Genomic DNA, 25809 nt, shown 5'->3' with positions numbered 1-25809 from the left:
CTTCCCTACACATAGCTTCCTAATCCCTGGAGCAGGCAGGCCCAGAGTCACCCCATTTTTCCAGGACCATGGCCACTGACCTGTGTGTGGAGCAGCATGGTTTCCTGCCATCTTCCCTGCCTGAGTGGGTCATCTCTGCCAAGGTGTATGTGCTCGCTCCCAGTTAGTAGTTTCCTTTCCTCGTAGACTCTGCTTCCCTACTCACCGTCACTTACTTTTCATAAGCCTTTCCTTGAGAAGTTGATGAGCAGGATGCTGAGGCCATCCAGGGACCCTGCACCTGATGTGGTGCCCCCGCTCCCAGGAGCTGCCTAGTGACTTCCTGTTTCCCCCATCTCTCCCTGGCAACATCTCTAGAGTTGGCCCTGCCTACCTAATGGTTGTCTTCCATCCCAGATAAGCCATTGTCCAATATGAAGATCATGACTCTGGGGAAACTGTCACGGAACAAGGAAGAAATGAAGGCCATGATCGAGAAGCTCGGGGGCAAGTTGACTGGGACAGCCAACAAGGCCTCCGTGTGCATCAGCACCAAGAGTGAGTGTCCACTTCTTTGTAAAACAGGGGTTCTGCTGTCTGTCTCTTGGTATTATGGTGAGGAATAAATGAGGAGAATCCTTATTGCAATGTGTCACACATAGGTGGCTCTTAATGTGTAATTTCTTATCATTATTATTGTTATTCAGGTTTTTAACAAAGGGAAACCAGTGTGTTAGTACTTTGCGTTGCTGCTCTGCATTGTAGCATATATCCATACATGTCCTATATCCCCAGCTAAAGACTGTAAGCTACTATTCTCACCACCCAGCATTATTCCACAAGATGTTAGTGGGTTCACAGCCAAAACAAAAGTCCACAGCTCAAGTATGTTTGGAAAATGCAGAGTTACATAAAAATAAACAGATTTCTTTTCAGCTTCCTTATGCTGATGACATAAATCTCCAAGACCACATGTATTTGTGACTTCAGGGTTCTTTTTCTTTGCAGTGCCTATTCACATCTCATTCAGTGGAACTGGTTTGGAGAAAGCTGCCGTAACTCATCATACCTTACACAGAGGGGACTAGATTTGGCAGGAAAGGAGTACTATGCATGCTATAAGGGATTAGAAAAACATCAATACTACCAGTTGCCATCAAGTTGACTCCAGCTCATGGTAACCCCAGGAGTGTCAGAGTAGAACTGTGCTCCATAGGGTTTTCAATGGCAGAGTTTACAGAAGTACATCTCCAGGTCTTTCTTCTGAGGCATCTCTGGGTGGACGCAAACCTCCAACCTTTCAGTTACCAGCCAAGCATGTTAACTATTTGCACCACCCAGGGACTCCTGGAGGGTTTGGAAGTACTCAATAAATAATCACTGTAGTAATTTGAGGTTGAAGTTTAGTTTTAAACTTGCTGTTTGGTCCTTTCTTTCCACCCGCACCCCTTGACCCTAATTTGAACAGAGGAGGTGGAGAAGATGACAAAGAAGATGGAAGAAGTAAAAGAAGCCAACATTCGTGTTGTGTCTGAGGATTTCCTCCAGGATGTCTCAGGCTCCACCAAGAGCCTTCAGGAGTTGCTCTCAGTGCACATATTGTCCCCCTGGGGGGCTGAGGTGAAGACGGAGCCTGTTGAAACAGTGGCCCCAAAAGCAAAGTCAGGGGCTGCACTACCCAAGAAGAGCAAGGCCCCCATCAAGGAGGAAGGTGAAGGCACTTCAGTCCGCCCACAAGGCATGGGCATTGCCCGGCCCAGCCAGGTTGCTGTCTGGAGCTTCCCCTTGAAATGGTCTGTGGGATGCTGCCCAGACCAGTTTTGCTCATTGCATTCCCACTGGGCAGAAAATGGCAGATGCTTTAGGGTGGTCGGGGGCTGCACCCAGATGCCAAGCTGGGGAACAAGGAAAGTGCAAAGAGCTCATTTGCCCTTCTCCTGTCCTTGTTGGTTTATTTTAAACTTAATGTTCACATTTCTGTGTCCCTGTCAAAGGTAACAACAAATCTGAAAAGAGAATGAAGTTGACTCTTAAAGGAGGAGCAGCTGTGGATCCTGATTCTGGTAAGTGAGCAGATAGGTTGGGTGAGTGGGCTGCTCCCACACCATTGATTAGAGGAGTGCTTGTGCTGAACTCTCACCTTGTACTGGGCTCCTCCTACAGTGCTCCTGGTGAGAGTGGGACAGTTCCTTCATCCTTGCACCTCCCTCACAGCCTCCCCAGTCCCTTAGAACACTTGTGTGTTGTTAGTGGTATTAGTATATCCAGGTAGAGGTGAACCCCAAGGTCTAAAAAACCCTTCTCCCTGAGTGTACCTACGCTCCATAGAGAAACTGTAGCAGCTTTACCTTCATGACAGGTCTGGAACATTCTGCACATGTCCTGGAGAAAGGTGGGAAGGTCTTTAGTGCTACCCTGGGCCTGGTGGACATTGTCAAAGGAACCAACTCCTATTACAAGTTACAACTTCTGGAGGATGATAAAGAAAGCAGGTATGTTTGGGAAAGAGGAGAGAGTGTCCCATAAAAGTTATGGCTGTCCTACAGTGTTTAGTATGGCAGTATAGCCTTGTGAAACTGAAGCTAATTAAACATGTAAATGGAGAATTAAACCTAATCACAAAGACTGAGAACATATCATAAGGTCTTTAGTTAAAGAGCCTGGGGAAACTATTCACCCCTGGGTAGCATTGCGGTCCTTCTGCCTAATATTTACAGGTAAGTGGTGGTGGTACATATTCTTCTAACTATATACATATTATATATTCTATGTATGCATTACATATGCGGGAGCTTTGGTGGCATAGTGCCTGAGGTATTTGACTGCTAACCAGAAGGCTGGCAATTCAAACCCACCAGCTACTCCTCGGAAGGAAGATTGGGTAATCTATTTCTGTACTGCTACCGCCTCGGAAACCAAGGAGGGGTCACTATGAGTCGGATCCGACTCAACAGCAGTGAGTTTTTTTGTTTGTTTTTCAGTATTATAGATACAACATATATGTGTAACATATATATAGACACACACACAGAATCCTTGGGTGGTACAAATGGTTAAGTGCTAAACTACTAGGCAAATAGTTCTGGTTTGAGCCCACCCAAGGGCACCTGTATTCTGCTACCAAAAAGTCAGCCTTGAATACCTTATGGAGCTGTTCTACTCTGCATGCATTGGGTGGCTGATTCTCATTCTACTCAAAAGCAACTAACAACAATCTTTTAGCCACTTAAAGAATCTAGATTTTTTTTCCTAATGCCTTTGCATGTTTATTTTTAAACTTTTCAAGTAAATAAAATTAGGCAGGCACTGAGCTCCTGCCATCAAGTTGGTTATGACACATAGCGATCCCTCCTTGGATTTCTGCTGTGGTATCTCTATAGAGGTAGGTTGCCCAGTCTTCCTTCCGAGGAATGGCTGGTGGCTTTGAACCACCAGCCTTCTGGTTAGCAGTCACATGCCTTAGGCACTGTGCCACCGAGCCGAGCTTTAGTCTTTAATAATACTTTCGACTCTCTAGTTGCTCAGGATATTTGGGTTTGCTGTTGTTTCTTTTTACTTAACATGGAGGAAATAGGCAGCTTCTAGGGCCCAGGCAAAGGTGAGGGACTGGCTGGCTTTTGGCAGCTGCACGTTTCCAGGCAGGACAGTCTTCATCTGGTAAATGGCTTGCCCTTCACCATAGGTACGGAACAAGTCTCCAGGCAAAGTGGAAAGGTACACAGCAGGACTTTTCCTATTGAATTCTAATGAGATTTGTGAATATATGCATTTTTTGGTGACAGATTTGTTGACTTTTAGTTTGGGCTGTTGGTGTCAGAAATAATTTTCAGCGTGGGTCAGTATAAAAAATTTTCACAGAAAAATCGCAGCAGAGAATAAATTTACATACCCTTGGGCAAGGAGCCCTTATGACACAGTGGTTAAGCACTTGACCACTAACTGAAAGGTTAGCAGTTGAAACCCACCAGCGGCTCTGTGGGAGAAGGATGAAGCAGTGTGCTTCGGTAAAGTTTACAGTCTTGGAAACCCTATGGAGCAGTTCTATTCTGTCCTACGTAGGGTCGCTATGAGTCAGAATCGACTCGGTGCAATGGGTTTCAATAGGGCAATCACCCAAAAAACCAAGAAAGCCCCAAATTTTCTTTTGAGATCTCTGATTTTATCTTAAAGGCATTCCATGGAGAGATCAATCATGGGAGAATAGAAAGGCTGTTGCATGTACAAGTCTAACTTAGGGGTAGAGTACATGGGAAGGTAGGACATAGGGAAGAAGTAACTATGGGAAAGAAGTAGAAGGAAGGCTGTTGCATTGTGGGAAATTGCAGTCAGTGTCATGAGACAGTGTATGTGAACTGCTGTATGAAAGATGAATTTGCTCTGTAAACTTTCACACAAATCACAATAAAATTTAAAAATAAGTAAATAAATGGGGGGGGAAAGTATTCCACCTTGGATTTGGGTTTATGGTATATTAATATCTAATGTTACATAAAAAATAAGTCTTTGTTACTTCTACCAAGAAAATTAACTCACCCAAAGCTGAGCAGCATAGCACCTGGGATTTGAGGTGGAAATTGAACGTTATAGCTTAGATCACGCTCCCACCACCTCATTACCCACCTTAGCCCTAATTTTGTGGCATCTTGGCCCATGTGGCCATCATTATATTTAGAGTACATCCTTAATGGTTATATCTCCTTAAATACATGACTTCCAAGTGATACTTAATTGTATTTCATTGGAGGGAGAAATGAGTTTTGTTTGTGTAAAATTCTGCAGACCCCAGGATTCCTCAGACTTGGCTGTGAGATCAGAGGTAACCTGGCATTCTTTGACAGAATGATTTGATGCTGGCATTCTTTGGTATACTTTGCTAATATGATTTGCAAAACAAAAAAAATTCACTACCGTTAAACCTAATTTTAACCCCCAGGTTAATAAAAAATAAAATAAAGGTCCTTCATTGTAATAGGGGGGTTCCTTTTGTTCTTCTGTGTCAAAATTCTCTTCCACCATCATTTTTGCATGTTGGAAGTTCTTCCTCACCTCATTGCAGGTGGAATGTCAGGGAAGGGAAATTGATACAGAAATATGTCCAGCTGACCCACATTCTTGTTTCTGACCTTCCCTTTCCCTTTCTCCCACTCCCAATAGGTACTGGATATTCAGGTCCTGGGGCCGTGTGGGCACAGTGATTGGGAGTAACAAACTGGAGCAGATGCCGTCCAAGGAGGAAGCTATTGAGCACTTTATGAAATTATATGAAGAAAAAACTGGGAATGCCTGGCACTCCAAGAACTTCACGAAATATCCAAAAAAATTCTACCCTCTGGAGATTGACTATGGCCAGGTAATCACTAACATGGCATCTAGATCTACTAGAGGAAGGGATACCTTACTCTTTGAAATCCTCATCATGGACTAGATGGTGTCTGTCACTAGTGAATTCTGTCATTTAAAGAAGAATTAACAGTAATCTTTCACAAACTCTTCCAAACAATAGAAGCAGAAGGAGAAATTCCCAGCTTACCTTTTGAGACCAGTCATTCCCTGGTACCAAAAGTACATTAGACAGGAACAACAACAACAAAAAAAACTCACGAGTGGAGTCTATTCAACTCATAGTGACCCCTCCTGGGTTTCCAAGGCAGCATCTCTATGGAAGTAGATTGCCCAGTCTTCCTTTCAAGGAGTGACTGGTGGGTTTGAACCATGAGCCTTCTGGGTAGCAGTCATATGCCTTAGGCACTGCACTACCAGAGAAAAGAAAATTGCTAGCCACTAACTCTTACGAATGTAGACGTGAAAATCCACAACAAAATACTAGCAAATTAAATCAACACATAAAAAGAATTACCCAATATGGTCAAGTGAGATTCATCCTAGGAATGCAAGGTTGGTTCAGTCATTGTTACATGCCATATAAATATGTAATATACCATCAGAGTAGAATAAAAGACAAAAACCACATGATCATCTCAATAGATGGAGAGAAAACATCTAACAAAATCCAACACCCTGTCACACCTGACAAATTAGGAATGAAGTATGAGATGAAGCCTAGGTGAGAACAGTGCTTGTGCTTTACAGTTGTCTGTGAAGTCAGCACTTAAACACAGCAGAGTAATTCATGATTCCTCAGCTGCCATTGAGTCAATTCCAGCTCAGAGTGACCCTATAGGACAGAGTAGAACTTCCCCATAGGGTTTCCAGGGCTGTAATCCTTATAGAAAGAAGACTGCAAGTCTCAAATTAGAAAAGATAGCAAAAGAGCTATGTTTGTAGTTTGAGAATCTCCCTCTGTTTGTTAACAGGCAGCCTTCAGTTGTCTCTTGGTTGCTGTTTTTTATGGCCCTTTACTTTGGCAAAATACTTGCTTGTTTTTATATGGAGAGTCTATTATCGGGGAAAAAAAAAAGACATTTTCAGAAGAAGAGATATTTTTAAGTGGGTAAAGATGTTTTAATTTAGAATCCTTGAGGCCTGTCTTAAAAAGGAAATTCTTTAGTTTATGCAGACCGTCTTGCGCTCTCACCATTCAAAATAGAATTTAATTTTTGCTTAGATATGATCTTGAAGTTGAGACCTTCACCTTTAGAGTTGCATAGACTTGGTCTGGCTGGACAGTGCCCCTACTAACCTTTTTTTTTTTTTTTACTCCTGATTACAGAAATGTTATATATTTGTTTTAGAAATTTTTGAGAAAGAACATAAAAATCATTTAGGGTTAGCCTTTCACGGTTAAAATCATGGCATAAGTCTTTTTCCATCTTTCATTTCACATGTATTTTTCCCATCACAAAATTGGAGCCCTGCCTTACATACTGGGTTTTAGCCACTCACTTTTTTGCCCTAATGGACAAGGAGCATTTCCCCGTCATCTGGAGCAGCACTGTGGGATAGAAATACAATGTGAGCCACACATTTGATTTTTGGGTTTTTAGTAACCACATTTTAAAATGCAAAAAGAAATAGGTCAGATTAATTTTAATAAATTACTTAACTGAGCAGATCCAAAAATAATACCACTTCAATAGAATAATAAACAAAATTATTGAGAGACTTTATATTTTTTTATACTAAGTCTTTGAAATCTGGTGTGTATTTGAAATAGCACATTTCAGTTCACACTGGCCACATTTCAAAACCCTGGTAGCCATATGTGACTAGTAGCTACTGCATTAAAATATGCCAGTCTGAAGCATTTTAAAGACTGTATAGAATTCCATCCTTTAGGTAGGTCATTAATATATAATTTATCAAAATAACTCCTGGCCACCTCCACCCCCTTTACATACTTAGATTATTTCTAACTGTTTGCTTTAATGAAGCTGAACTATAGTGCAGTCGGTTCTCATTCGGAGATTCCATAGTTGCAAATTCCTACAGTTTATTTGTCACTCCAAAGTCAATATAGCACTTTGTTTTATGTGTACAAAGCAGCAAAATATTTGAGTTGCCTGATGCATATGTTCCCAGCTGAAATCACATAGATAGCCCTTTGCCTTGTTTCACCTCTCATACTTTAAAGAAATATCTTTTTTGCACTCTGCTTGGTGCCATATTTTTGTTCTTCTTGTAAGTGATGTCACTGTTTTACAATGACCTCCAATGTCATGCTGAAGTGCTGTCTAGTATTCCTAAGCTTTAAAGAGAAAATTCTTGTTCAATAAGCTTCATCCAGGTATGAATTAGAATGTTACTGGCTGGGAATTTAATGCTAATGAATCAACAAACATTTTAAATAAAGTGTGTTTAAACAGAAGTACACAAACAGAAGGTTATGGATTGATTGTTTGATGAAAATGACCACAGGCTCATTTTCACCTAACCCCTGTGTTTTCTCTAAGAGTTCAGTTTTCCGTTAATTAATGTTCACAGTGACTTTATAGAACATAACCTAATGCAAATAACAAGAATTAACTACATTTGTGTCCCTCCCTCTGTGGTTATTTCTGTTAGAAGTGGATTTACTGGGTCATAGGGCATATGCATTTAAACAAGAGTTTTCAACCCATTGATAGTTTGCCCTCCAATAAAGTTTATACCCAGAAGGTAAAAGAGTACATTTAAAACCCAGTATGTCAACATGAAGAATAGTAATAGTAACAGCAGCAGCCATAGCACTGACACAGGTTAGCACTTTGACAGAATCTTAAGTACTATTTATTAGGAAGTAAAACCCCAGGGAGTGGGAGTGAATGATAAGGAGTGAGGCAGGGGAGGAAGAGTAGTTAATGCTAGGATGCATTTCAGTGCCAACAAGCTGGCTAGCCGTAAATGAGAATGATTGCTCCATCTTTGGGACTATACAAAAACCAAAACCTAACTCACTGCTATCAAGTCAGTTCTAACTCATAGCAACCCTCATTGGGTACCCAAGGCTGTAAATCGTTATAGAAGCAGAGTGCCTCATCTTTTGCCCACGTAATGACTGGTGAGTTCACACCACTGACCTTTCATCTAGCAGCCAAATGCTTTAGCCACTATACCACCAGAGCTCCTTTGGAACTACACGAAGGCTGTATAAACGATTTTATAGCCAGCCCTTGGGTGAGAAAGTACATGAGAAAGGGGGAAGAATTTGTCCATCAGTCCAGTGCACTGTTGGGCTAAGGTTCACCCTCACAGCTCCCAGCCCTTCCAGGTTGTCTGTGGTGGGCAGCAGGCAGGTCCCCAGGTGGGAGGGGGTAAGTAGGTGGAGGTGTGCTAAAGGGAGCAGGAGCACCTGCAGACCAGAGCCATGCAGAGCTGAATGCTTCAGTGGGTGCTGAACTGGGAAATTGGAGCAGCCAAGGGGACACAGAGTACGTGGGAAGTGTCTGATCAACTTACATCCTCATGCATATTCCTCCTTGGAATCATTGCCCAAAACTTTTTGGTTAACACACAGCCTTCTTTGCTGGTGGCATTCCATCCTGTATCCTTTATCTGCAGGCCATACCCCAATCACAACCACCACTTTGCTGGGTTGTTAGAACTGGATCTCTTACTGATTATCTTTTTCTCTAAAGGATGAAGAGGCAGTGAAGAAGCTGACAGTGAACCCTGGCACCAAGTCCAGGCTCCCCAAGCCGGTTCAAGACCTCATTAAGATGATCTTTGATGTGGAAAGTATGAAGAAGGCCATGGTGGAGTATGAGGTTACTGCACTTTATTCTTTTACCTATGTGTTTGCTGTAGATGATGGTTTGACTGCTGGACCAGTTAAGAGCTCTGCAACTATTCTTCTTTTCTTGTTTCTTTCTCTTAGAAATAGGAAAAATTGGATGTCAGCTTCTCCTACCTGTTCTTCAGCCTTAGATAAATCATAAGTGCAGGGCCTTGTATTAAGTCCTTAGGGCAGCCATAACAAAATACCATACACTGTGTGGCATATTCATAAGGTTTTCTAGTAATATATCAGACAGTGTTTCACTGCTGTTCATGAGGTTTTCACTGGCCAATTCTTTGAGAAGTGGATGGCCCCTTCCTTCTTCCAAAGGGTGGCATATAGAATCAAAAACTTATTCTCACAGTCTGGAGGTTAGAAATCCCAATTAATGTGTTAACCAGACCCTGTTCCCTCTGAAGTTTCTAGGGGAAGATCCTTTGTAGTCTCTGAGTTTCTGGTTAGCCCTTGGTGTTCCTTGGCTTGTAGGTGCATCTTCACATGGCCGCCATCCTCTGTGTCTCTTCTGCTTTTTTATAAGGACATCAGTCATACAGGATTAGGACCCACTCAGATCCAGTATTGACCTCTGTTAACATCTTTAAAGACCTTATTTCCAAACAAGTTCACATTCACGGGTACAGCATATCTTTGGGGGATAAAATTCAATCCCCAGCAGGCCTGGAGTGCTTGCTCATTTGCACAGAGACATTTGATTTGTTGTAAAACATGCTGTGTTGTTGAGAGATGCCCTGGGCCTCCAACCCTGCTTGCATCCTTTTTGTCATTTTCTCCTTTTGGTCACCATGCATAGGATATGTAGACATTCTTTCATGGCCCAACTGAACTTTCAGGGAGTCTAGGACTCAGCCCACTTATAGTAAAAGAAGACTGTAACCAGTTCTAACAGAGGTGCAGAGAGCTTCTGCCAGGTGCTTCATCACATAGTTCCATACCAGCTGTTCATAACAAAAAGAGGTGAAGCGTGTTGGATTAATCATTTGTCCTAAGTTACCAGGAACCCAGGGAGGAGGCAAGAGGTACTGGCCAGCCTTATCCATTCCACCCCTTCTCCACAGGGTCACTCATGATCCTGCTGCTTTCTATGGGAGCTACTTAGCCTTTTCCTCCTCAACCCCCATAGAAAGCTAGGCTGTACTCTCTGTTGGGAGCTTAGCTTGTTAGTGTTTTTACAGCATACATGTCATCTGACAGGTTTGCAAATGGCCAGGGGTTATTCACGTAGATACATAGCCTGACTTCTGACTGGACCTCCGGTCTGGGAGGTCTGAGTAGCTTGAACAACTAGTAGACAGACTCACCCAAAATGTGGGCATATGAGAGAGGGACAGAGATAGCTTAGGGAAAGGAGAGAGCATTTGAGTCATCCTGCGCCTCTATGCTCTGGTATGTCTGGTTCATAGAAGGCCTCAACTACTACCAGAAGATCCAAGTCTTCCTGTAGAATGACATTTTTTAGTTGTTTGCGCTCAGACAGGTAGCTAGCAAGAATAGAAGAGCCAGGGTTCCCACTGCTGACACTGTGGGGGAAGTCACCTGTGGGAAGTGTGTGGAGGAGTGGGCATGCTGCCTTACAGCCAAATGGTTTCCAGAAGGATTAGGATAACCATGTGGGTAAGTTGACATGGTAACCTGGCATACCATGCAAGGGGAACCCTTTGAGGTAGGGGATTCCTGGGCCAGAGGGGCCTAGGAGCAGGTGCTCAGGACACATGGAGGTGACAGGTTTGTGCTGCAACCAGGCTGCAGCCTTACAAGACTCACTCTGGCTGTAGCTGTGATTGAGGTCCCTGACCCTGAAGTACTACTTCTGCATCACAGTTTCTCCCTAATCTAGCAATGCCTGTGCCACAAGCTGCTTTTCCAGGAGTTGGGTGGTTTGTGGTGATTTAGCCCTTCTCTTGTCCTTGTGGCCAGTGCATACATTTTGAAAGGTACAGGTCTTGTCTTTTTAAAATAAACGTTAGAAGAATTACACCATTCGGGCAATGTGGTTCCCTTCAGAGTATCTTCTCTTCCTATGCTCATGCCGTCGTGGATGAAAACACATTTTGGAGTTCCTTCTGTTTCATTATGCTTCATTCTTGGCCCAAAATAGATGGTCCACCTTCTTCCCTGCTAACTCTTTCCAGAAATCAGATGTGTCCTGGGATGGAGCGTCCAGAGGCATAAACACCAAGGCTTCAGGTTTTATTAGAAGCAGCAATTGCTAGCCCTTGGTTGATGCCTTCTGAGCACTTTTCACATCCTTCTATTTAATCCACACAATAGTGCCATTTCTAGAATGCTTGTTCAACTGTATCTTTGTTCCAGGTATTGCAGGAAGTGCTGAGATGCAGAGGTGGGTGTGGGGGTGTGTGGCCTGGGGAGCTCAGATGGGTATTCTGGGAACAGCCACAGGGACAGATGTTTCATGATGCAGAGCATGGAGCCTGCTGGCAGGCAGATGTTTGAACACAGAAATGGCCCAGGGGGCTAAGCGAGCAATATGGACAGGGTCACTCACAAAAGAGAGTGGGAGCTAGGCAGTCTTTGGAGGAAGGCGGTCCCATATTGCAAATGGGAAACCAAAGCTCAGAGTGGATGAGCCATTGGCTATCTGGTGGCCAGGCCACTGGCTGCAAATGTCATGCCTTGTCCTCTAAAGCCTGCTGCCTCTATTGGCCTTTGTTCTTGAGATATTGTTAACAGATACATTATAGGAACAAATGTCTAACCTCTTGTTTGACTGATTTGAAAGAGATACCACTGATTTGAATATTATACGTATGCTCCAGGTATGTGTCTTTTTAAAAATAATTTTCACCCCTTTATGGTTCTTATTTTCTAGCCTAAAACCCAGGGAAAGTAGATTTATTGCCTTGGCTCTGGGGCCCCTAAGAAGGGCCCCTGGGGGCTGCCTAAGATGGGGAGCCAAGACTGACTGACCTGCTTCATCACTTTGGAATTAGATGGGAATTATGCTGTATCTTCTTCCAAAAGCTCTGGGTAATTTAAAACTAAGCAGAGGAAAGGAAATGGCTCGTTCCAACTGTAACTGAAGTGAGCATGAATCCTCTTCACATGCGCTCCTGCCTTGCAGTTGGGGCTGGGCTGCTAACTGTGGAATTTGAGTCACTGAGCCCTCCCAGGAAGGCTGGGCATCCTTCCTGTTGTTTCCTTCAGTGCCCAAGAAGCCTGAGTTATACCCAATCCAGTGCTGCCCTCATCACAATGCATGGTGCCCATTGATACTGGCTTCAAAGGAAAAATCCCCGCTCTCTCTCTCTATCTCTCTCTCTCTCTCTCTCTCTCTCTCTTCAGATTGACCTCCAAAAGATGCCCTTGGGGAAGCTGAGCAAAAGGCAGATCCAGGCGGCGTACTCCATCCTCAGTGAGGTCCAGCAGGTAAGTGAAGGGCAGGCTTCTTGGTTACGAAGAATGGCTGACACCTGCATACTGGCTTTCCTGGGCCACCAACCCCAAGCAGACTTTTCCTTGTCTGAGGATTGGCATCAAGAAGCACTAAACTGTACTTCATGAAGATTTAGAATTTTCAATCTAAGGAATATGAAAAGGGCCTGGCCACTTGTATAATTAGAAAACTAATGAGGAGCAGTGTTTTCAAATCAGACATGTAATAAACACCCTACAAAACTTTTTGAAGAATTTGGTTCTTCTGCCTCATAAATAGGAGCTCTGGTGGTGCAGTGGTTAAGCACTCGGCTGTGTACCAAAGGGTTGGTGGTTTAAACCCACCCAGTGGCTCTGGGAGAAAAAGATCTGGCAATTTTCTTAGAAAGCACCACTTAGGAAACCTTGCAGTGCAGTTCAGCTCTGTCACATTGGGTTGCTATGAGTTGGAATCAGCTTGAATGGACTCAGCAACAGGAGCCACCTCATAAAAATGTTCTGATTTTATTGTGTATGTGGTCTTAAAAGTTAGACTAAGTTTATTTTTCATTTACTTGGTAATCATCAATTAGAAGGCTAAATATTTCCTTATTTTAATCCATTAGTCATTCAGCATTTGCTGAGCTCTACCAAACCCCACCAGCCCCAGAACCTTCAAGCTTAGCAGTCCTACCGTCCTGGAGGGGCTGCAGGCTTTTGCTCATATTTGGGAGTAGAGTGCAGCCTGGCTTGTGACAAAAGAAAGCACTCAGGAAGTGAATGGGAACCAAGAAGATGGACTTTCTGGCTCATCAGCTCATGCTTGATGAGAGGCCCTGAAACATAGCAGTCAAATCCCGTGACAGCTGGTCCTTATCTCGTCCTTGCTGAGAACTAGAAAGGCTTTCATCAGCCCAACTCTTTTTCCTGTTTAGAATCTTTAGGTGGGAGGACTAGAAGAGCATCTTTATCCATTTCATAGAGCAAACTGCATTAAAGTAGATGTTAACAACTTGGTGACATCCATATCGTAGTGAGAGGTAGACATAGCTTCTGGTCTGCATGGTGCCAGCTCTCTGGCCCTTTACTATCCTGTGAGCACCTAGGATATACTCCAGTGGTCCAGCTCTGCGTGCGTTTATTGAGCACCTTCTGCACATGGAGCCCTTACTGGCCCTATGTAAGTGTATGCAGGGATCCCTGGTGGCGTAGTGCCTAAGGCATTTGAATGCTAACCAGAAGGTTGGTGGTTCAAATCCACCAGCTACTTCTCGGAAGGAAACTGGGTAATCTACTTCTATAAAGATTTACCACCTTGGAAACCCGAAGGGGGAAGCTGTGACTTGGAATTGACTCAGTGGCAGTGAGTTTGGTTTTTGGTTTAAGCGTATGCAATGAGGGAGCTCAGCTGGGCTGTGCCTGCCACCTGAACTTTCAGGGGCGATAAAGTGTAACTTCTCCTGCCTCAGAGATGAAGGTCAGTGGATGAAGAGGACCCAACCGAATTGTATAGCAGTGGGAGTTTTTCCCATTGCATTATGAAAAATTTTCAAACATACAGAAAGTTGAAAAAAATTATATAGAAAATACTCATGAGCCCAGCACCTAGAGTCTATATAGGTCACATTTTGTATAGTGGTTTTTTTTTTTTTTAAAATAATTACAGAGTTCTCTGTGCAAATGAAATGTTATGGGAGAAGCCCCTTGTGTGTTGTGGTGCACTGTTTGAGGATGGAGGGTGTGATCTTCTGGTACTTGGCCATGGTTTCCTGGCTTGTGTGCACACTGTATTGAGCTCTGGGCTTAGCTCTAGTGTTCACTTTCCTGGCCAAGTGTCGAGAGCTCAGAGCTACTACTACAGTCTTGTTCCTTCTGTTCCCTCCCTCCCCTGCAGGCAGTGTCCCAGGGCAGCAGCGACTCCCAGATCCTGGATCTCTCAAATCGTTTCTACACCCTTATCCCCCACGACTTTGGGATGAAGAAACCCCCACTCCTGAACAACGCAGACAGTGTGCAGGTATACCGCACGGGGTTCAGCAGGGAGCCACATTTGTCCCAGGCAGTGATGCAGGGCACAGGTGGTAGATACTCCCTTGCTCCTGCCCCTTCCACATCATGGGATCCCTGTTGTTGCTCAACCAAATCAATCTGGGGAAAAAAGCCATTCAAGAGGGAAAATGTCTTCCTTCTGACACCATCCTTCTCTGCTTTCCTCCCCTCTGCCTCATAAGGCAGCTAATGATAGCTTCTGGCTGGTTTATAGTGTCTTTAGTTTAAGCCCCCACCTGTCATCAAGGTGTGCAAGAGGGAAGACCTCTAGCCTCCACCCCTCCCCTCACCTGAGGAGCAAGCCATCATTAGCATTCCAGGAAATCCGTGTGAGTATTCTCTATGAATGACAGGTAACAAGCGATCCCTGACCAGCTGAGAGGTCCCTCCCTCCGCATCTGTATTGGAGTCAGTTTGTGTTGGACACTGTTGGCATCTGTTACTTAACCCAGGGTATGTCTTTTGCCTCCTGCAGGCCAAAGTGGAAATGCTGGACAACCTGCTGGATATTGAGGTGGCCTACAGTCTGCTCAGGGGTGGGTCTGAGGATAGCAGCAAGGACCCCATCGATGTAAACTATGAGAAGCTCAAAACTGAGATAAAGGTAACAGGGCAGCTCTTTCTGAAGTACCTTAACCTCTCATCACAAGAGCATTGGTTCCCAAACTTGGGTGTACCTCAGCATCACCTGAACAGCTTGTTGTAAAACAAAATGTCGTGGCTGAGATTTTGCCTTTCTAACAAGTTCCCAGATATGGCTGCTGAGGGTCTTTTGAGAACTTCAAGGCATTTCATCTATAAATACTGCACCTGTTTACAAGGCAGTCTCCCAAGCCAGAGCCTCAGCTTGTTGTAGAGACTGAATTTCAAGGGGCCATAGAGAAAGTTCCTTTTTCCCCCTTAATCTAGAGACCAGTTGCCATCAAGTCAACTCATGACTTGTGGAAACCCCCATGTGTGTCGAGTAGAACTGTGTTCCACAGAGTTTTCAATAGCTGATATTTTGCAGGTAGCTCCTCAGACCTTTCTTCCAAGGCGCCTCTGGGTAGACTTGAATCTCCAGCCTTTTGGTTAAGAGCTAGGTTTGTAAGTTGTAAGACTCCTTAAACGAGCTCTGGTGGTGTAGTGGTTAAGGCATTGGCTGCTAACCAAAAAGTTGGCAGCTCAAATCCACCAGATGCTCCATGGAAGAAAGATGAGGCAATCTGCTTCCATAAAGATTTACAGCTTTGGGAACCCTAGGGGGTCACAATGAGTCAGAATTGACCTGATGGCAGTGAGTTTGATTTTGTTGGGGGACTTCTTAATCTAGAGAGGAGCTATGTCTTGGGTTACTCTGTGGCAAGGCAAGAACCTTAGAACCATGTTGTTTTCAGTATTACATTTCAGAAGTGGAAATGCCTCATTGCAGCTGTAGCAAGAATATAGTGCTCAGAATGGTTTTTCTGGGGTTCAAGTGGCTTACACACAGTCCTTGAACTTTTTAAAATAATTTATTTTACTTTTATTGTTGCTGAGAATATACACAACAAAACAAACACCAATAGTTTCTCCTTACCCAGTTCAGTAACATTGATTATATTCTTCCAGTTGTGCAACCATTCTCACCCTCGTTTTCTGAGTTGTTCTCCCCCATTCACGTAAACTCACTGTCCCCTGTGGTTCCTATCTAATCTTTTGAGTTGCTGTTGTCAATTTGATCACAAGTAGATAAATCTTAAAAGAGCAGCATAATGCTTGAAACAGACATTCTTTACTAGTTAAACTAAACTATTACTTGATTTTAAGAAGACTTCTAAACTTTTGAAGATTATCCCAGGACAGTAGTTTGAGAGGTTAGTCTTTGAACTTTGATGTGTTGGATGCTCAGGAGAAGTTACCCTGCCCAGGCCAACCAGATGATGTGTGTCTTCCCAGCTCCTGGCTTGCCTGAGGGGTTAACCAGGGTTAAATGCACTATTCTCTGTTGTGCCTGGCATAGTGTGTATACATTGTTGAAAAGAACCTTTGCTTCTTGCTTAGGACAAAGCACAGACCTGTGGACCACGCAGGATAAGGCACCACATGTTGCCTGTTTGGCTGCTGGGCTATGTGCTTTGAGGGAAAATTGTGGGGATGGTTCTTTTTGAAGGGATCATTACCAGTGCCAGTTGCCGAATTGATTCCAACTCTTGGTAACCCCGTGTGAGTCAGAGTAGAACTGTGCTCCATAGGATTTTCGATGGCTGATTTCTCAGAAGTAAATCTCCAGGCCTGCTTTTTCTTCCAGGACACCTCTGGGTAGCTTCTAACCTCGATTAGAGGCTAAACTGTTAGCAGAAGCTAAACAGCAGTGGAGTGTATTTGCACCACCCTGGCACTCCAAACCAAACCAAACTCATTGCCGTCAAGTCGATTCCAACTCATAGCAACCCCCACTGGGTTTTCAAGGCTCTAAGATTTTACGGAAGCAGACCGCCCCATCTTCCATAGAGTAGCTGATGGGTTCGAACCACCAACCTTTTGGTTAACAGCCAAATGGCTTAACCACTATATCACCAGAGATCCTTCCTGGGACTCCAAAGGGGTTATTATCTCTCCATTTAAAATTCTGAAGCCTTGCAATTAAGAGGTAGTGAGGAAAACCAGGATTCCTAGTTTTTCTGAAATTTGAATATGAGTAAGAGAACATACCTAGGCTCTTTCATAATACACTCTTGTTTACTTAATATAGCTTAAGTTTAAACTATTTGACAATTGTTTCTTGGCTGTATGCTCTGAGTCTGGCCTGATAATGTGCCCTGATGATTGAGAAATGCATGAACAGTCATCCCTGTCCTCAAAATCCCTTCAAAGTAGATCGATTCTGGCTGCTTTTCATGGGAAGTTTGCACGTTTTGAAGCAGTCTAGGCTGTGTGATGCATTCTGGGCCCATCTTGGTTTCATGGACTGGACTATTGCCTTCAACCCATTCTTTGTGCTGGAACTTCGCTGTTCACAGACAGTGAGCCCCATATTTCTAGCTTTCCTGATAATCCCAAAGCATGGAATCTTAAGACAAAAAGAAACTCAAGCAGCCCACACAGATAGGAAGTGAGACGCTAGTCCTGGCTTTGCCTGGCGATTGCACCTGGGCCTCCACCGAGGTGTGGTATTGACCTGCCGTCGGCTGAGCCTGTGGTTGGTTCTGCCTGCCTGGGCCGCTGGGTGGCTCTGTTTGGGTCTCCTTTGCACTAATCCTGAGATGCTTTTCCTCCTAGGTGGTTGACAGAGATTCTGAAGAAGCAGAGATCATCAGGAAGTATGTTAAGAACACTCATGCAACCACACACAATGCTTATGACTTGGAAGTCATTGATGTGAGAACCCTTTCTCCCTCAACCTTTTTGATGTCCTGCCAGTTTCCCCTGCTTTAAATAACTAGTGGAAGGGACTCATTTGTCCGTTAAGTACAAAAATTAGTGATCTTATAGTTCTGGGGTGACTTCTTATTCTGTCTTAAAGAATGTTTCCTTCCCCAAAACCTAGCAGTTTTAGAATCAGAAAATCTGATTATCAGAGGCCCAAGATAAAGCTGCTGAAGTGTGCCTGCTGCATGTAGTAGTAGTTTTGATAATCAGTCTCTTCGGATGGGACTTGAAGAAATTGTGTCAGTCTATCCCAGCCTAAGTGAAAACAGCCTTACATACTGCAACAAACCTTGGCTTTTTTAGCTCTGAGGACAATGGGTCAGTTCGCCAGTTTTTGGTCTGATCTTTAAGTTAACCAGATTAACAAATGGCTTCTTTTACCTTTCCTCTACCTTCTCCCCTTGCCCCCTCCCAGATCTTTAAGATAGAACGTGAAGGGGAGAACCAGCGCTACAAGCCCTTCAGGCAGCTTCACAACCGGAGGCTGCTGTGGCATGGCTCCAGGACCACCAACTTCGCTGGGATCCTGTCCCAGGGTCTCCGGATCGCCCCACCAGAAGCACCTGTGGTATGTGCCTGCCCTGGGGTAGGGTGTGAGAGTGGCAAGACCTGTCTCTGCCATTTTCTCCATAAAAAGATTGATAGATATTTAGGTGAGAAGTGCAGGTGCCAGTGACCACTGGCCTTGCTTATAGAGTTAATGTTGCTTCAGCTATGGTTAGAAAGGTGACTGTGACAGACAGCCCCAGGCCCTGAAGGTGAACACCTTCCCCTTCATTCTCCTGACCCTCACTCTGTTGATGGCATGGATGCACATTTATCAAACATAATGCCAGGAACAAAAGAAGTTAAGAGTCCTGTTCCTGCTATGAAATGCTGATTGTATGTGGTGTTGTGGAAGGACCAGCTTTTGCACCAGGCCAAGCTGAGTTTAGACCTTGTTCTGATAACTTCCCAGCATGTGGCCTCCCTGAGCCTTAGTCTCTTCATAAATAAAATGTGATTTTGAATGTTAAGCAGGTACGAGGGATTCTTAGTCACCTGCTGGACAGGAACTCATGGATAGTCTTTCGAGCCTCTCATTGTACAGTTGCAAAAGTGATAAGCAAAGAGGTTTCATGAGTCACACTATATTTTCCAACTGCTAATTCTTCTACTTTGTTTCCAACTTTTGCATTCCAATCACCAGTAATAATCAGTACATCTTGATTTCATGTTTGGTCAATTTTAGACTTCAGAAGTTGGTAAAAATCTTTGATTTCTTACACTTTGGTATTAGTGGTTGGTGCATACATTGGAATAATAGTTGTATTAATGCATCTCCTTTCTTTGTATGGATATTATCCTATCGCTAGAGCCTTTGTACTTCAGGATAGATCTTGAAATACTCTTTTTGATAATGAATGTCAGGTCATTCTTCAGTTTGTCACTCCATGCATATAGTAGACCATATAATTTTCTGATTGAAAATGGCCAATACCAGTCCATTTCAGCTCACTAATGCCTGGGATATCTATGTTCAAGCATTCCGTTTTGTTCTTGGTCACAGTAGATACTCAGTAAATAACTGCTGCTACTAACTTCTCATTAGAAGGTTTTCAATTTTCCCTTTTCCAACCCTACAGACAGGCTACATGTTTGGTAAAGGAATCTATTTCGCTGACATGGTCTCCAAGAGTGCCAACTACTGCCATACATCTCAGGGAGACCCAATAGGATTAATCCTGTTGGGAGAAGTTGCTCTTGGAAACATGTAAGTAAACCTAGCTCTGAGGCTGTGGTACTTGATGAGGACAGATAGCATGGGCTGTGGGAAGGAGAATCCCCCTTGGGAGATTGGCTGAGAGATGATCATGGAAATTCCTCACCACAGATAATGAACGTGCCAGTTAGGATGCTTCCTGTAGGTAGCAGAAACAGTTCAGTTTAAATGAACAAGGGAGATACAGGAATGCTATACCAATCCCAAGGGCAAGAAGATAGGCAGGCCTGAAGAACTGAAAAGAACCAGAGCCAAGATAGTGCTCACTCATCCTGTGAACTAGCAAGCAGGGAGGTTGACTTGCACAAGGGAGGATCACCCTCTGGTCTCCCATATGTTTACATTTTTGGCTGAAGACCACCCCAGCTTGAACTGGGATCATAATCCTAGTTCCAGATTTGCCACGGAGAAAATCCTGTTGACCCAGCTTTGATCAGTTGTCCACCTTGGTCCTATCAGCTATAACCAAAAAGAGTAGGATGTGATAGACGAGTGACCAGTGGTTCTAAGGCTATTGTGGAAGGACAGATACCTTCAGAGCAGCTCTACATGGGACCTTCCCTTGGAAAAGGCCTCATGGCAGTGATCACTGGGCACAAACTGTTCTAAAAGAACTTCACCTCGGTCTCTGAAGCTGAGTGGGAGCTCAAAACAGTGAATCTGGACGGGGTTCTCTGGGGATATTGAGCCTATCTTCTCCCATGACCTTGTTCTAGTGATTAAATTGTTTATTTAAGAGCCTATTACCTTAAGAGGGTCTTCTTAGACTATCCTCTCTTCGCTAGGTATGAACTGAAGCATGCTTCACACATCAGCAAATTACCCAAGGGCAAGCACAGCGTCAAAGGTAATGTGTTTCAGCTGCTGAGTGGACTATGCAGAGAGGGGCCCTTCTTTTCCCCAAAGGCTATCTTGAGCAGCTTGAAGTTCATTAAAAAAACAGTTTCACTCTTTGGCTGTAGCTAGTATGGCAGATACCATTCGGAAATCTTGGTTTGAGCACCAGTACCATATGCATTGGGTCTGGGCTTTGACCCAACTCTTAGCTACTGCCAGCACTGAGGGTCTTTTCATGATGAAGTGGCACCTGGAGCATTCAGGATGGCTGGAGTTTGTTGAACGTGATGATTTAGGGCCTTTGACTACCTGGGTGAAGTAACTGCCTTGGAATTGGAAATGTGGCCCTTTAGTGAGCTGCTACTATTTTCTTGTTAAAATCAATCAGGGCTGATCCCCTGGCAATCTTGAGTTTTATACTTGAAAGAAGGATAAAGTACAGGATTTGTATGTCTTTAAAATGAACACATAGACCCAACATAAAATAGAGCTCATCTCCCTGAAACATTTTCAGCATCTGTTCTCACAATTATCTTTTCCACCTTCTGTTTTATAGGCTTGGGCAAAACTACCCCTGATCCTTCAGCTAGTATTACTCTGGATGGTGTTGAAGTTCCTCTTGGGACTGGGATTTCATCTGGTATTAATGACACCTGTCTACTGTATAATGAGTATCCTTTCATGAGTGTGTTGTGTGAGCCCAAAGGAGTGTTCTATAGCTGTAGAGTTGTGTATATGTAGTCAGTTTACCTGGGAAAGACTGTGATGAGAAATTATCCTTTAGTGTGTTTCATGGTAAGTATTTCCCCTAAGTGGTCTCTCCCTATGCTGAATGAGAGATCTGACTCTCCACTTGTATAAGACTGGCTTAAGGGTATGATTTCTCTCCTTCCCCTTATTTCCAAAGGATTGTCTGATAGAAACCTGGATAGGCCAACAGCTGGGAAAGTTTGGGCTGAGCACCACCCAACCCCATAAAGAAGCCCTCAAAGTAATTCTCAGGTTAGAACTCAGCAGCCTGCCAGCTTGGGGAACTTTGTCTATCCTTAGGTTGGTATCACTGAGGGGTCAGTGTATATGTGCTCTGTTGTGAAATTGTTTCTCCTTGACATGCTTCCCCTCCAGGTACATTGTCTATGATATTGCTCAGGTAAATCTAAAATATCTGCTAAAACTAAAATTCAATTTTAAGACATCCCTGTGGTGAATCATGACATGTGGCTGAGTCGCACTCCAGTGACTCTGGTATGGATTTGCCTCGTGCTTACATTCAACTCACTGATCAGACACCTCAGCTAATTTTATATGAAGAAATGGTTACATGTTAAAAGGTTTTCTCCAACTTTTCAAATCCCTTGTTTTGTGTTTTATTTTTTGTTACCGTTTGGGGGGGGAGGGGAGGGGGAGGGTTAGGGATGGGGATACTTTTATCCTCCAAGTCATGGCACTTGGGGGTATAACTGACAATGCAGGAAAAGTTGGGGAGAGTTTGTTTTTGCCTAGAATAGTCCTGGGGAAAGTGTACATTAGAATGTCTGCCTTACTGGTTTCCACAGGAAAGGAAAATATATACCCACCCTTTTTCTAAGTGTTTACCTTTAGCTTTTATTTGGAAAAATGTTATTTTGAGGTAAAAATAAAAAACTAATTTCACACTAATTAAATTTTTCCTTTTTATTTTGCCTTTGCTGTCCCCTGTTCAGTTGGGGGGGTTTTTGTTGTTGTTTGCTGAGGGAGGATGTGGGGAGGCCAAAAAGGAGGAATATTTTGTTTCATACTTGAAACAAAAAGAGCTTTCCTTTTCAAGAAATGCTTGAAAATGGAAGCTCTCAAAATACCTGTAGTAAATTAAAAAGTTGCATTTGAAATTTTTCAGGATCCTGTGAGCAGTTTTGTCTTCCAAACTAAAATTATATTACTGATAAACCCAAGGGCTAATAGTAATTCTCAATTAAAGTGTATATGGCTCTTGTATTTGTGTATTGTGTGTTCAGTCTTACTCTATGGATACGATTAATCTTCACAGTATGCGGTCCACAGAGACCACAGAGGCATTATTTACTCAAATCTATGAAACCCCAAAATGTGCCAAGCCACACACAGAGTACTTCCCAGTGGAAATACCCCATCAGAATAGCAGAACACCAAACACCAAGGATAAAAAAGATAGTCATCCTGTTTTTCTTCACCTTATCAGATACATTGTGATAAAACTGGGATCAGCATATCATGCTATTTTGTGGGAGGTGCTTTTACATACACCACATTGCTTCATGCTACCAGTTCCCATCAACGATTCCAACTCATTGCAGCCTCATGTGTGTCAGAGTAGAACTGTGCTCACAGGATTGTCATTGGGTGATTGTTTGGAAGTAGACCACCAGGCCTTTCTTCCCAGGTGCCTCTGGGTAGACTTAACTTCCAGCCTTTGAAGGTGCTTAACTGTTAGCACAACCTGTGGACCCCTTGCCTCATACAACTACCCTGTGTTTGAGTCATGCTCAAATGTTTACATTTAAGGTCCTGGAAATCCAGGGGCTGTGTCTTATGCTCACTTCTGGCTTTCTACAGAAGGGACACAGGGATGTGGGGCCAGAAGGTGGAGTCACAGGCAAGAGAAGGCACCACCAGCAGCTGAGGCTGCAGAGAATCTCTGGAAGAACATTAAAGCCATACATTAGTTTCCAGAGCCAAGGGAACAGGCAAAGTGAGCTGCTGTCTTAACCAAAAGTTACACTGGTTTAAGTGATTATGACAATACGTGCAGCTATGACTGTGCTGTAGTAGCCATGCTAGTGACCTCACACAGCTAACAAACTTCGAGGGCCATGCAGACTAAAGTCAAGATGTTATATTCCAGATACTTAAAGACAGGCCGCCTGATCAATTTGCTAACAGTGGAATTCTTAACCTTTTTTGGAAGTCTGTAACTTAACAATGAAAATGTAGCTCCTTTGATCCGAGACCCTCATGGTGTCAGCAATTCACTGAGGCTGTCTGGCTTCCTAATCCTGATTATTCTATATTACTCACTTTTTTATCAGCACAGACAAAAACAGTTAGCCTTACAGTACCTGATTAAGTGAAGTATATGTAGGTTGGAATGATGCCTAATGGCTCCCTATAATCTAAATGGATTTCTTACAGGGAAATTCACATTTCTGAATCCTTTTTTTCCTTCTCAAAAGAGGGAACTTAGCATATTATATTCTTCACTTTAAAGGAATTCACTTCTATCTCAGTAGCAACTAAAACCCTGATCCAAAACAAAAAACCACTTGTGTGTAGAAGTCCTGAGCACTACATGTGTGCAGCCCTCACTCTTGCCTCTGCCTGGCAGTGCTGCCTAAGGCAGTACAGGCAGTTCCCAGTTAGACTGGTTACAAAGAACAAGATCGTAAGAATTTATAGGTAAGTCAGGCATGTGGTTCACAATAAAAAAAGAAAAACTCACTACCATCAAGTCAATTTTGACTTGCAGTGACCCACTTTGTGTTTCTGAGGCAATAAATCTTTACGAAAGTAGATTGCCCAATCTTAATTCCATGGGTTTGACCTGCCTGTCTTCTGGTTAGCAGACAAATGTCTTAGGCACTATGCTGCCAGAGCTCCTTGTGGATCACATTACTGCAAGAGAAAGACTTGAAGCCTTTTCAGTGATTTTAAAAACAGCAAGTGAAGGTGATTGTGATGAACTTGTTGTTAGTAGGTATTGGTTCATTATTTCAAAGTAAGGGCAAATGTACATAACATTAAAGGTCAAGTAAGAGTTGTCTGTGTAGTAACCTGGTACTACCTATACTTGGCTCACATTTCAGACCATGCTTTTCCACATAGTGATTGATGTTTTTTTTGTTTTTTTTTTTTTAAGTTCTAAATAGAAGCCCTACAAGTTACTCTAATGTGTTAACCAGTGAATTCTGCTTTGATGGTTCTACACTTGTGTTGCCCTCTGGGGGGTGGAGAGCATCTCCTTCCATTTTCCAGAGCACTTCCTGCAAAGCCTTTGTTTGGAACTTCACCTTGGGACTAGCACAATTGTAGACAGTTCCCTAACTGAAACCCAGGGCTAGCCTGGTTCTGGCACATGGGAGAAGATCTGTGTGTTAGCCGTTGATCTAAATCCTCCATGTGGTCCTGAGTACCACTGGGACACTTTTCTCTAGACTTGTGTGCAGTCGAGTTGATTCCAACTCATAGTGATCCTATAGGACAGTAGGACTGCCCCAGGGTCTCCTAGACTAATTTTTATGGAAACAGGTCATTCTGCAGAGCTGCTGGGTGGATTTGAACTACCAACCTTTTTGGTTAGTAGCCAAGCACTTACCCATTGCACTGCCAGAGCTCCTTTTCATTAGACTAAGTAACCTCAGATGTTTTAGTCTTTGTCAAAGCTGGATGCTGAAAAAGGAAATAGAAGAATTGATACATCTAAACTGTGGTATTAGCAAATAATATGAATATACTATAAACTGCTAGAACGAACAAACTTGCCTTAGAAATCAGAATATCCTTTAGAAATGAGGAGGACGACATTATTGTGAAAAAGTCAAGGAAAGGTTTATATATGGAAGGAAATTTTCTTTGTTAGTTACCAGGTGGGGACAGGAGGGGAGGGAACACTGTTAGGTAGAAAGAAGTATTGATTTTGGTGAAGAGGAGGGCAATGTACCAAGTGTGATTTGATCAACATGTGGCATTGAGAAAGAGACAGAGAGGTACATGGGAGGTGCAGGCAACAAAGATGAACCCTTTTGCACATACAGTACTGCATTGTCAGTGAAGGCAAACATGGGTATATGGGTGGATAGATGGTGGACAGGCTGAACTATTAGGTATGTCTGTGCAGGGGTTAGTGTACCCAAGACAATGTATAAGGTTGGCAGACAATGGTTCTACAAGTGTACTTGTATGTTCTGTAAGAATTCCCAGGTGTATAGTAGAGCTGACAAGGGGCAGGTTTGTAGTAACTTCTTGGGCACAACTAGCTACCCAGAGGGACTGAGTAATTGAACCTGTGGGCTCAGGACCATAGTCGCAGGGGACATCAAACTCAATTGGCATAACATACTACAGAAAACATTGTTCCACCTCTTACTTTGGCGAGTAGCGACTGGAATCTTAAAAGCTTGCAAAGCAGCCATCTAGATGCAACGATGGGTCGCTCCTCATCCAGAGCAAAGAAGAATGAAGAAAACCAAAAATTCTTGGAAACAACTAGTCCTAATGACTGGTACACCATCCAATC

At 43.4% G+C, this 25809-nt stretch overlaps 1 protein-coding gene across 1 annotated transcript in view; it reads left to right on the top strand.

Annotated features, from left to right (window-relative positions):
* Positions 1–21768, top strand: part of PARP1 (poly(ADP-ribose) polymerase 1) — a 50993-nt gene extending 29225 nt beyond the window's left edge. The window contains exons 9-23 of the mRNA XM_007936979.2: positions 397–537; positions 1448–1690; positions 1974–2042; positions 2339–2471; positions 5134–5329; positions 8994–9122; positions 12455–12538; positions 14418–14540; positions 15048–15176; positions 17813–17911; positions 18378–18530; positions 19588–19715; positions 20510–20571; positions 21118–21232; positions 21687–21768. Of these exons, the coding sequence (XP_007935170.1) occupies positions 397–537; positions 1448–1690; positions 1974–2042; positions 2339–2471; positions 5134–5329; positions 8994–9122; positions 12455–12538; positions 14418–14540; positions 15048–15176; positions 17813–17911; positions 18378–18530; positions 19588–19715; positions 20510–20571; positions 21118–21232; positions 21687–21768 (1886 nt within the window). The remainder of the gene's footprint in view (positions 1–396; positions 538–1447; positions 1691–1973; positions 2043–2338; positions 2472–5133; positions 5330–8993; positions 9123–12454; positions 12539–14417; positions 14541–15047; positions 15177–17812; positions 17912–18377; positions 18531–19587; positions 19716–20509; positions 20572–21117; positions 21233–21686) is intronic.
* Positions 21769–25809: the final 4041 nt, after the last annotated feature.

Source organism: Orycteropus afer, unplaced genomic scaffold (assembly GCF_000298275.1).
Source record: "Orycteropus afer afer isolate SDZICR_OR568_19922 unplaced genomic scaffold, OryAfe1.0 scaffold00039, whole genome shotgun sequence".
Lineage (NCBI taxonomy): Eukaryota > Metazoa > Chordata > Mammalia > Tubulidentata > Orycteropodidae > Orycteropus > Orycteropus afer.
This window is presented reverse-complemented; position numbering and strand designations above follow the sequence as displayed.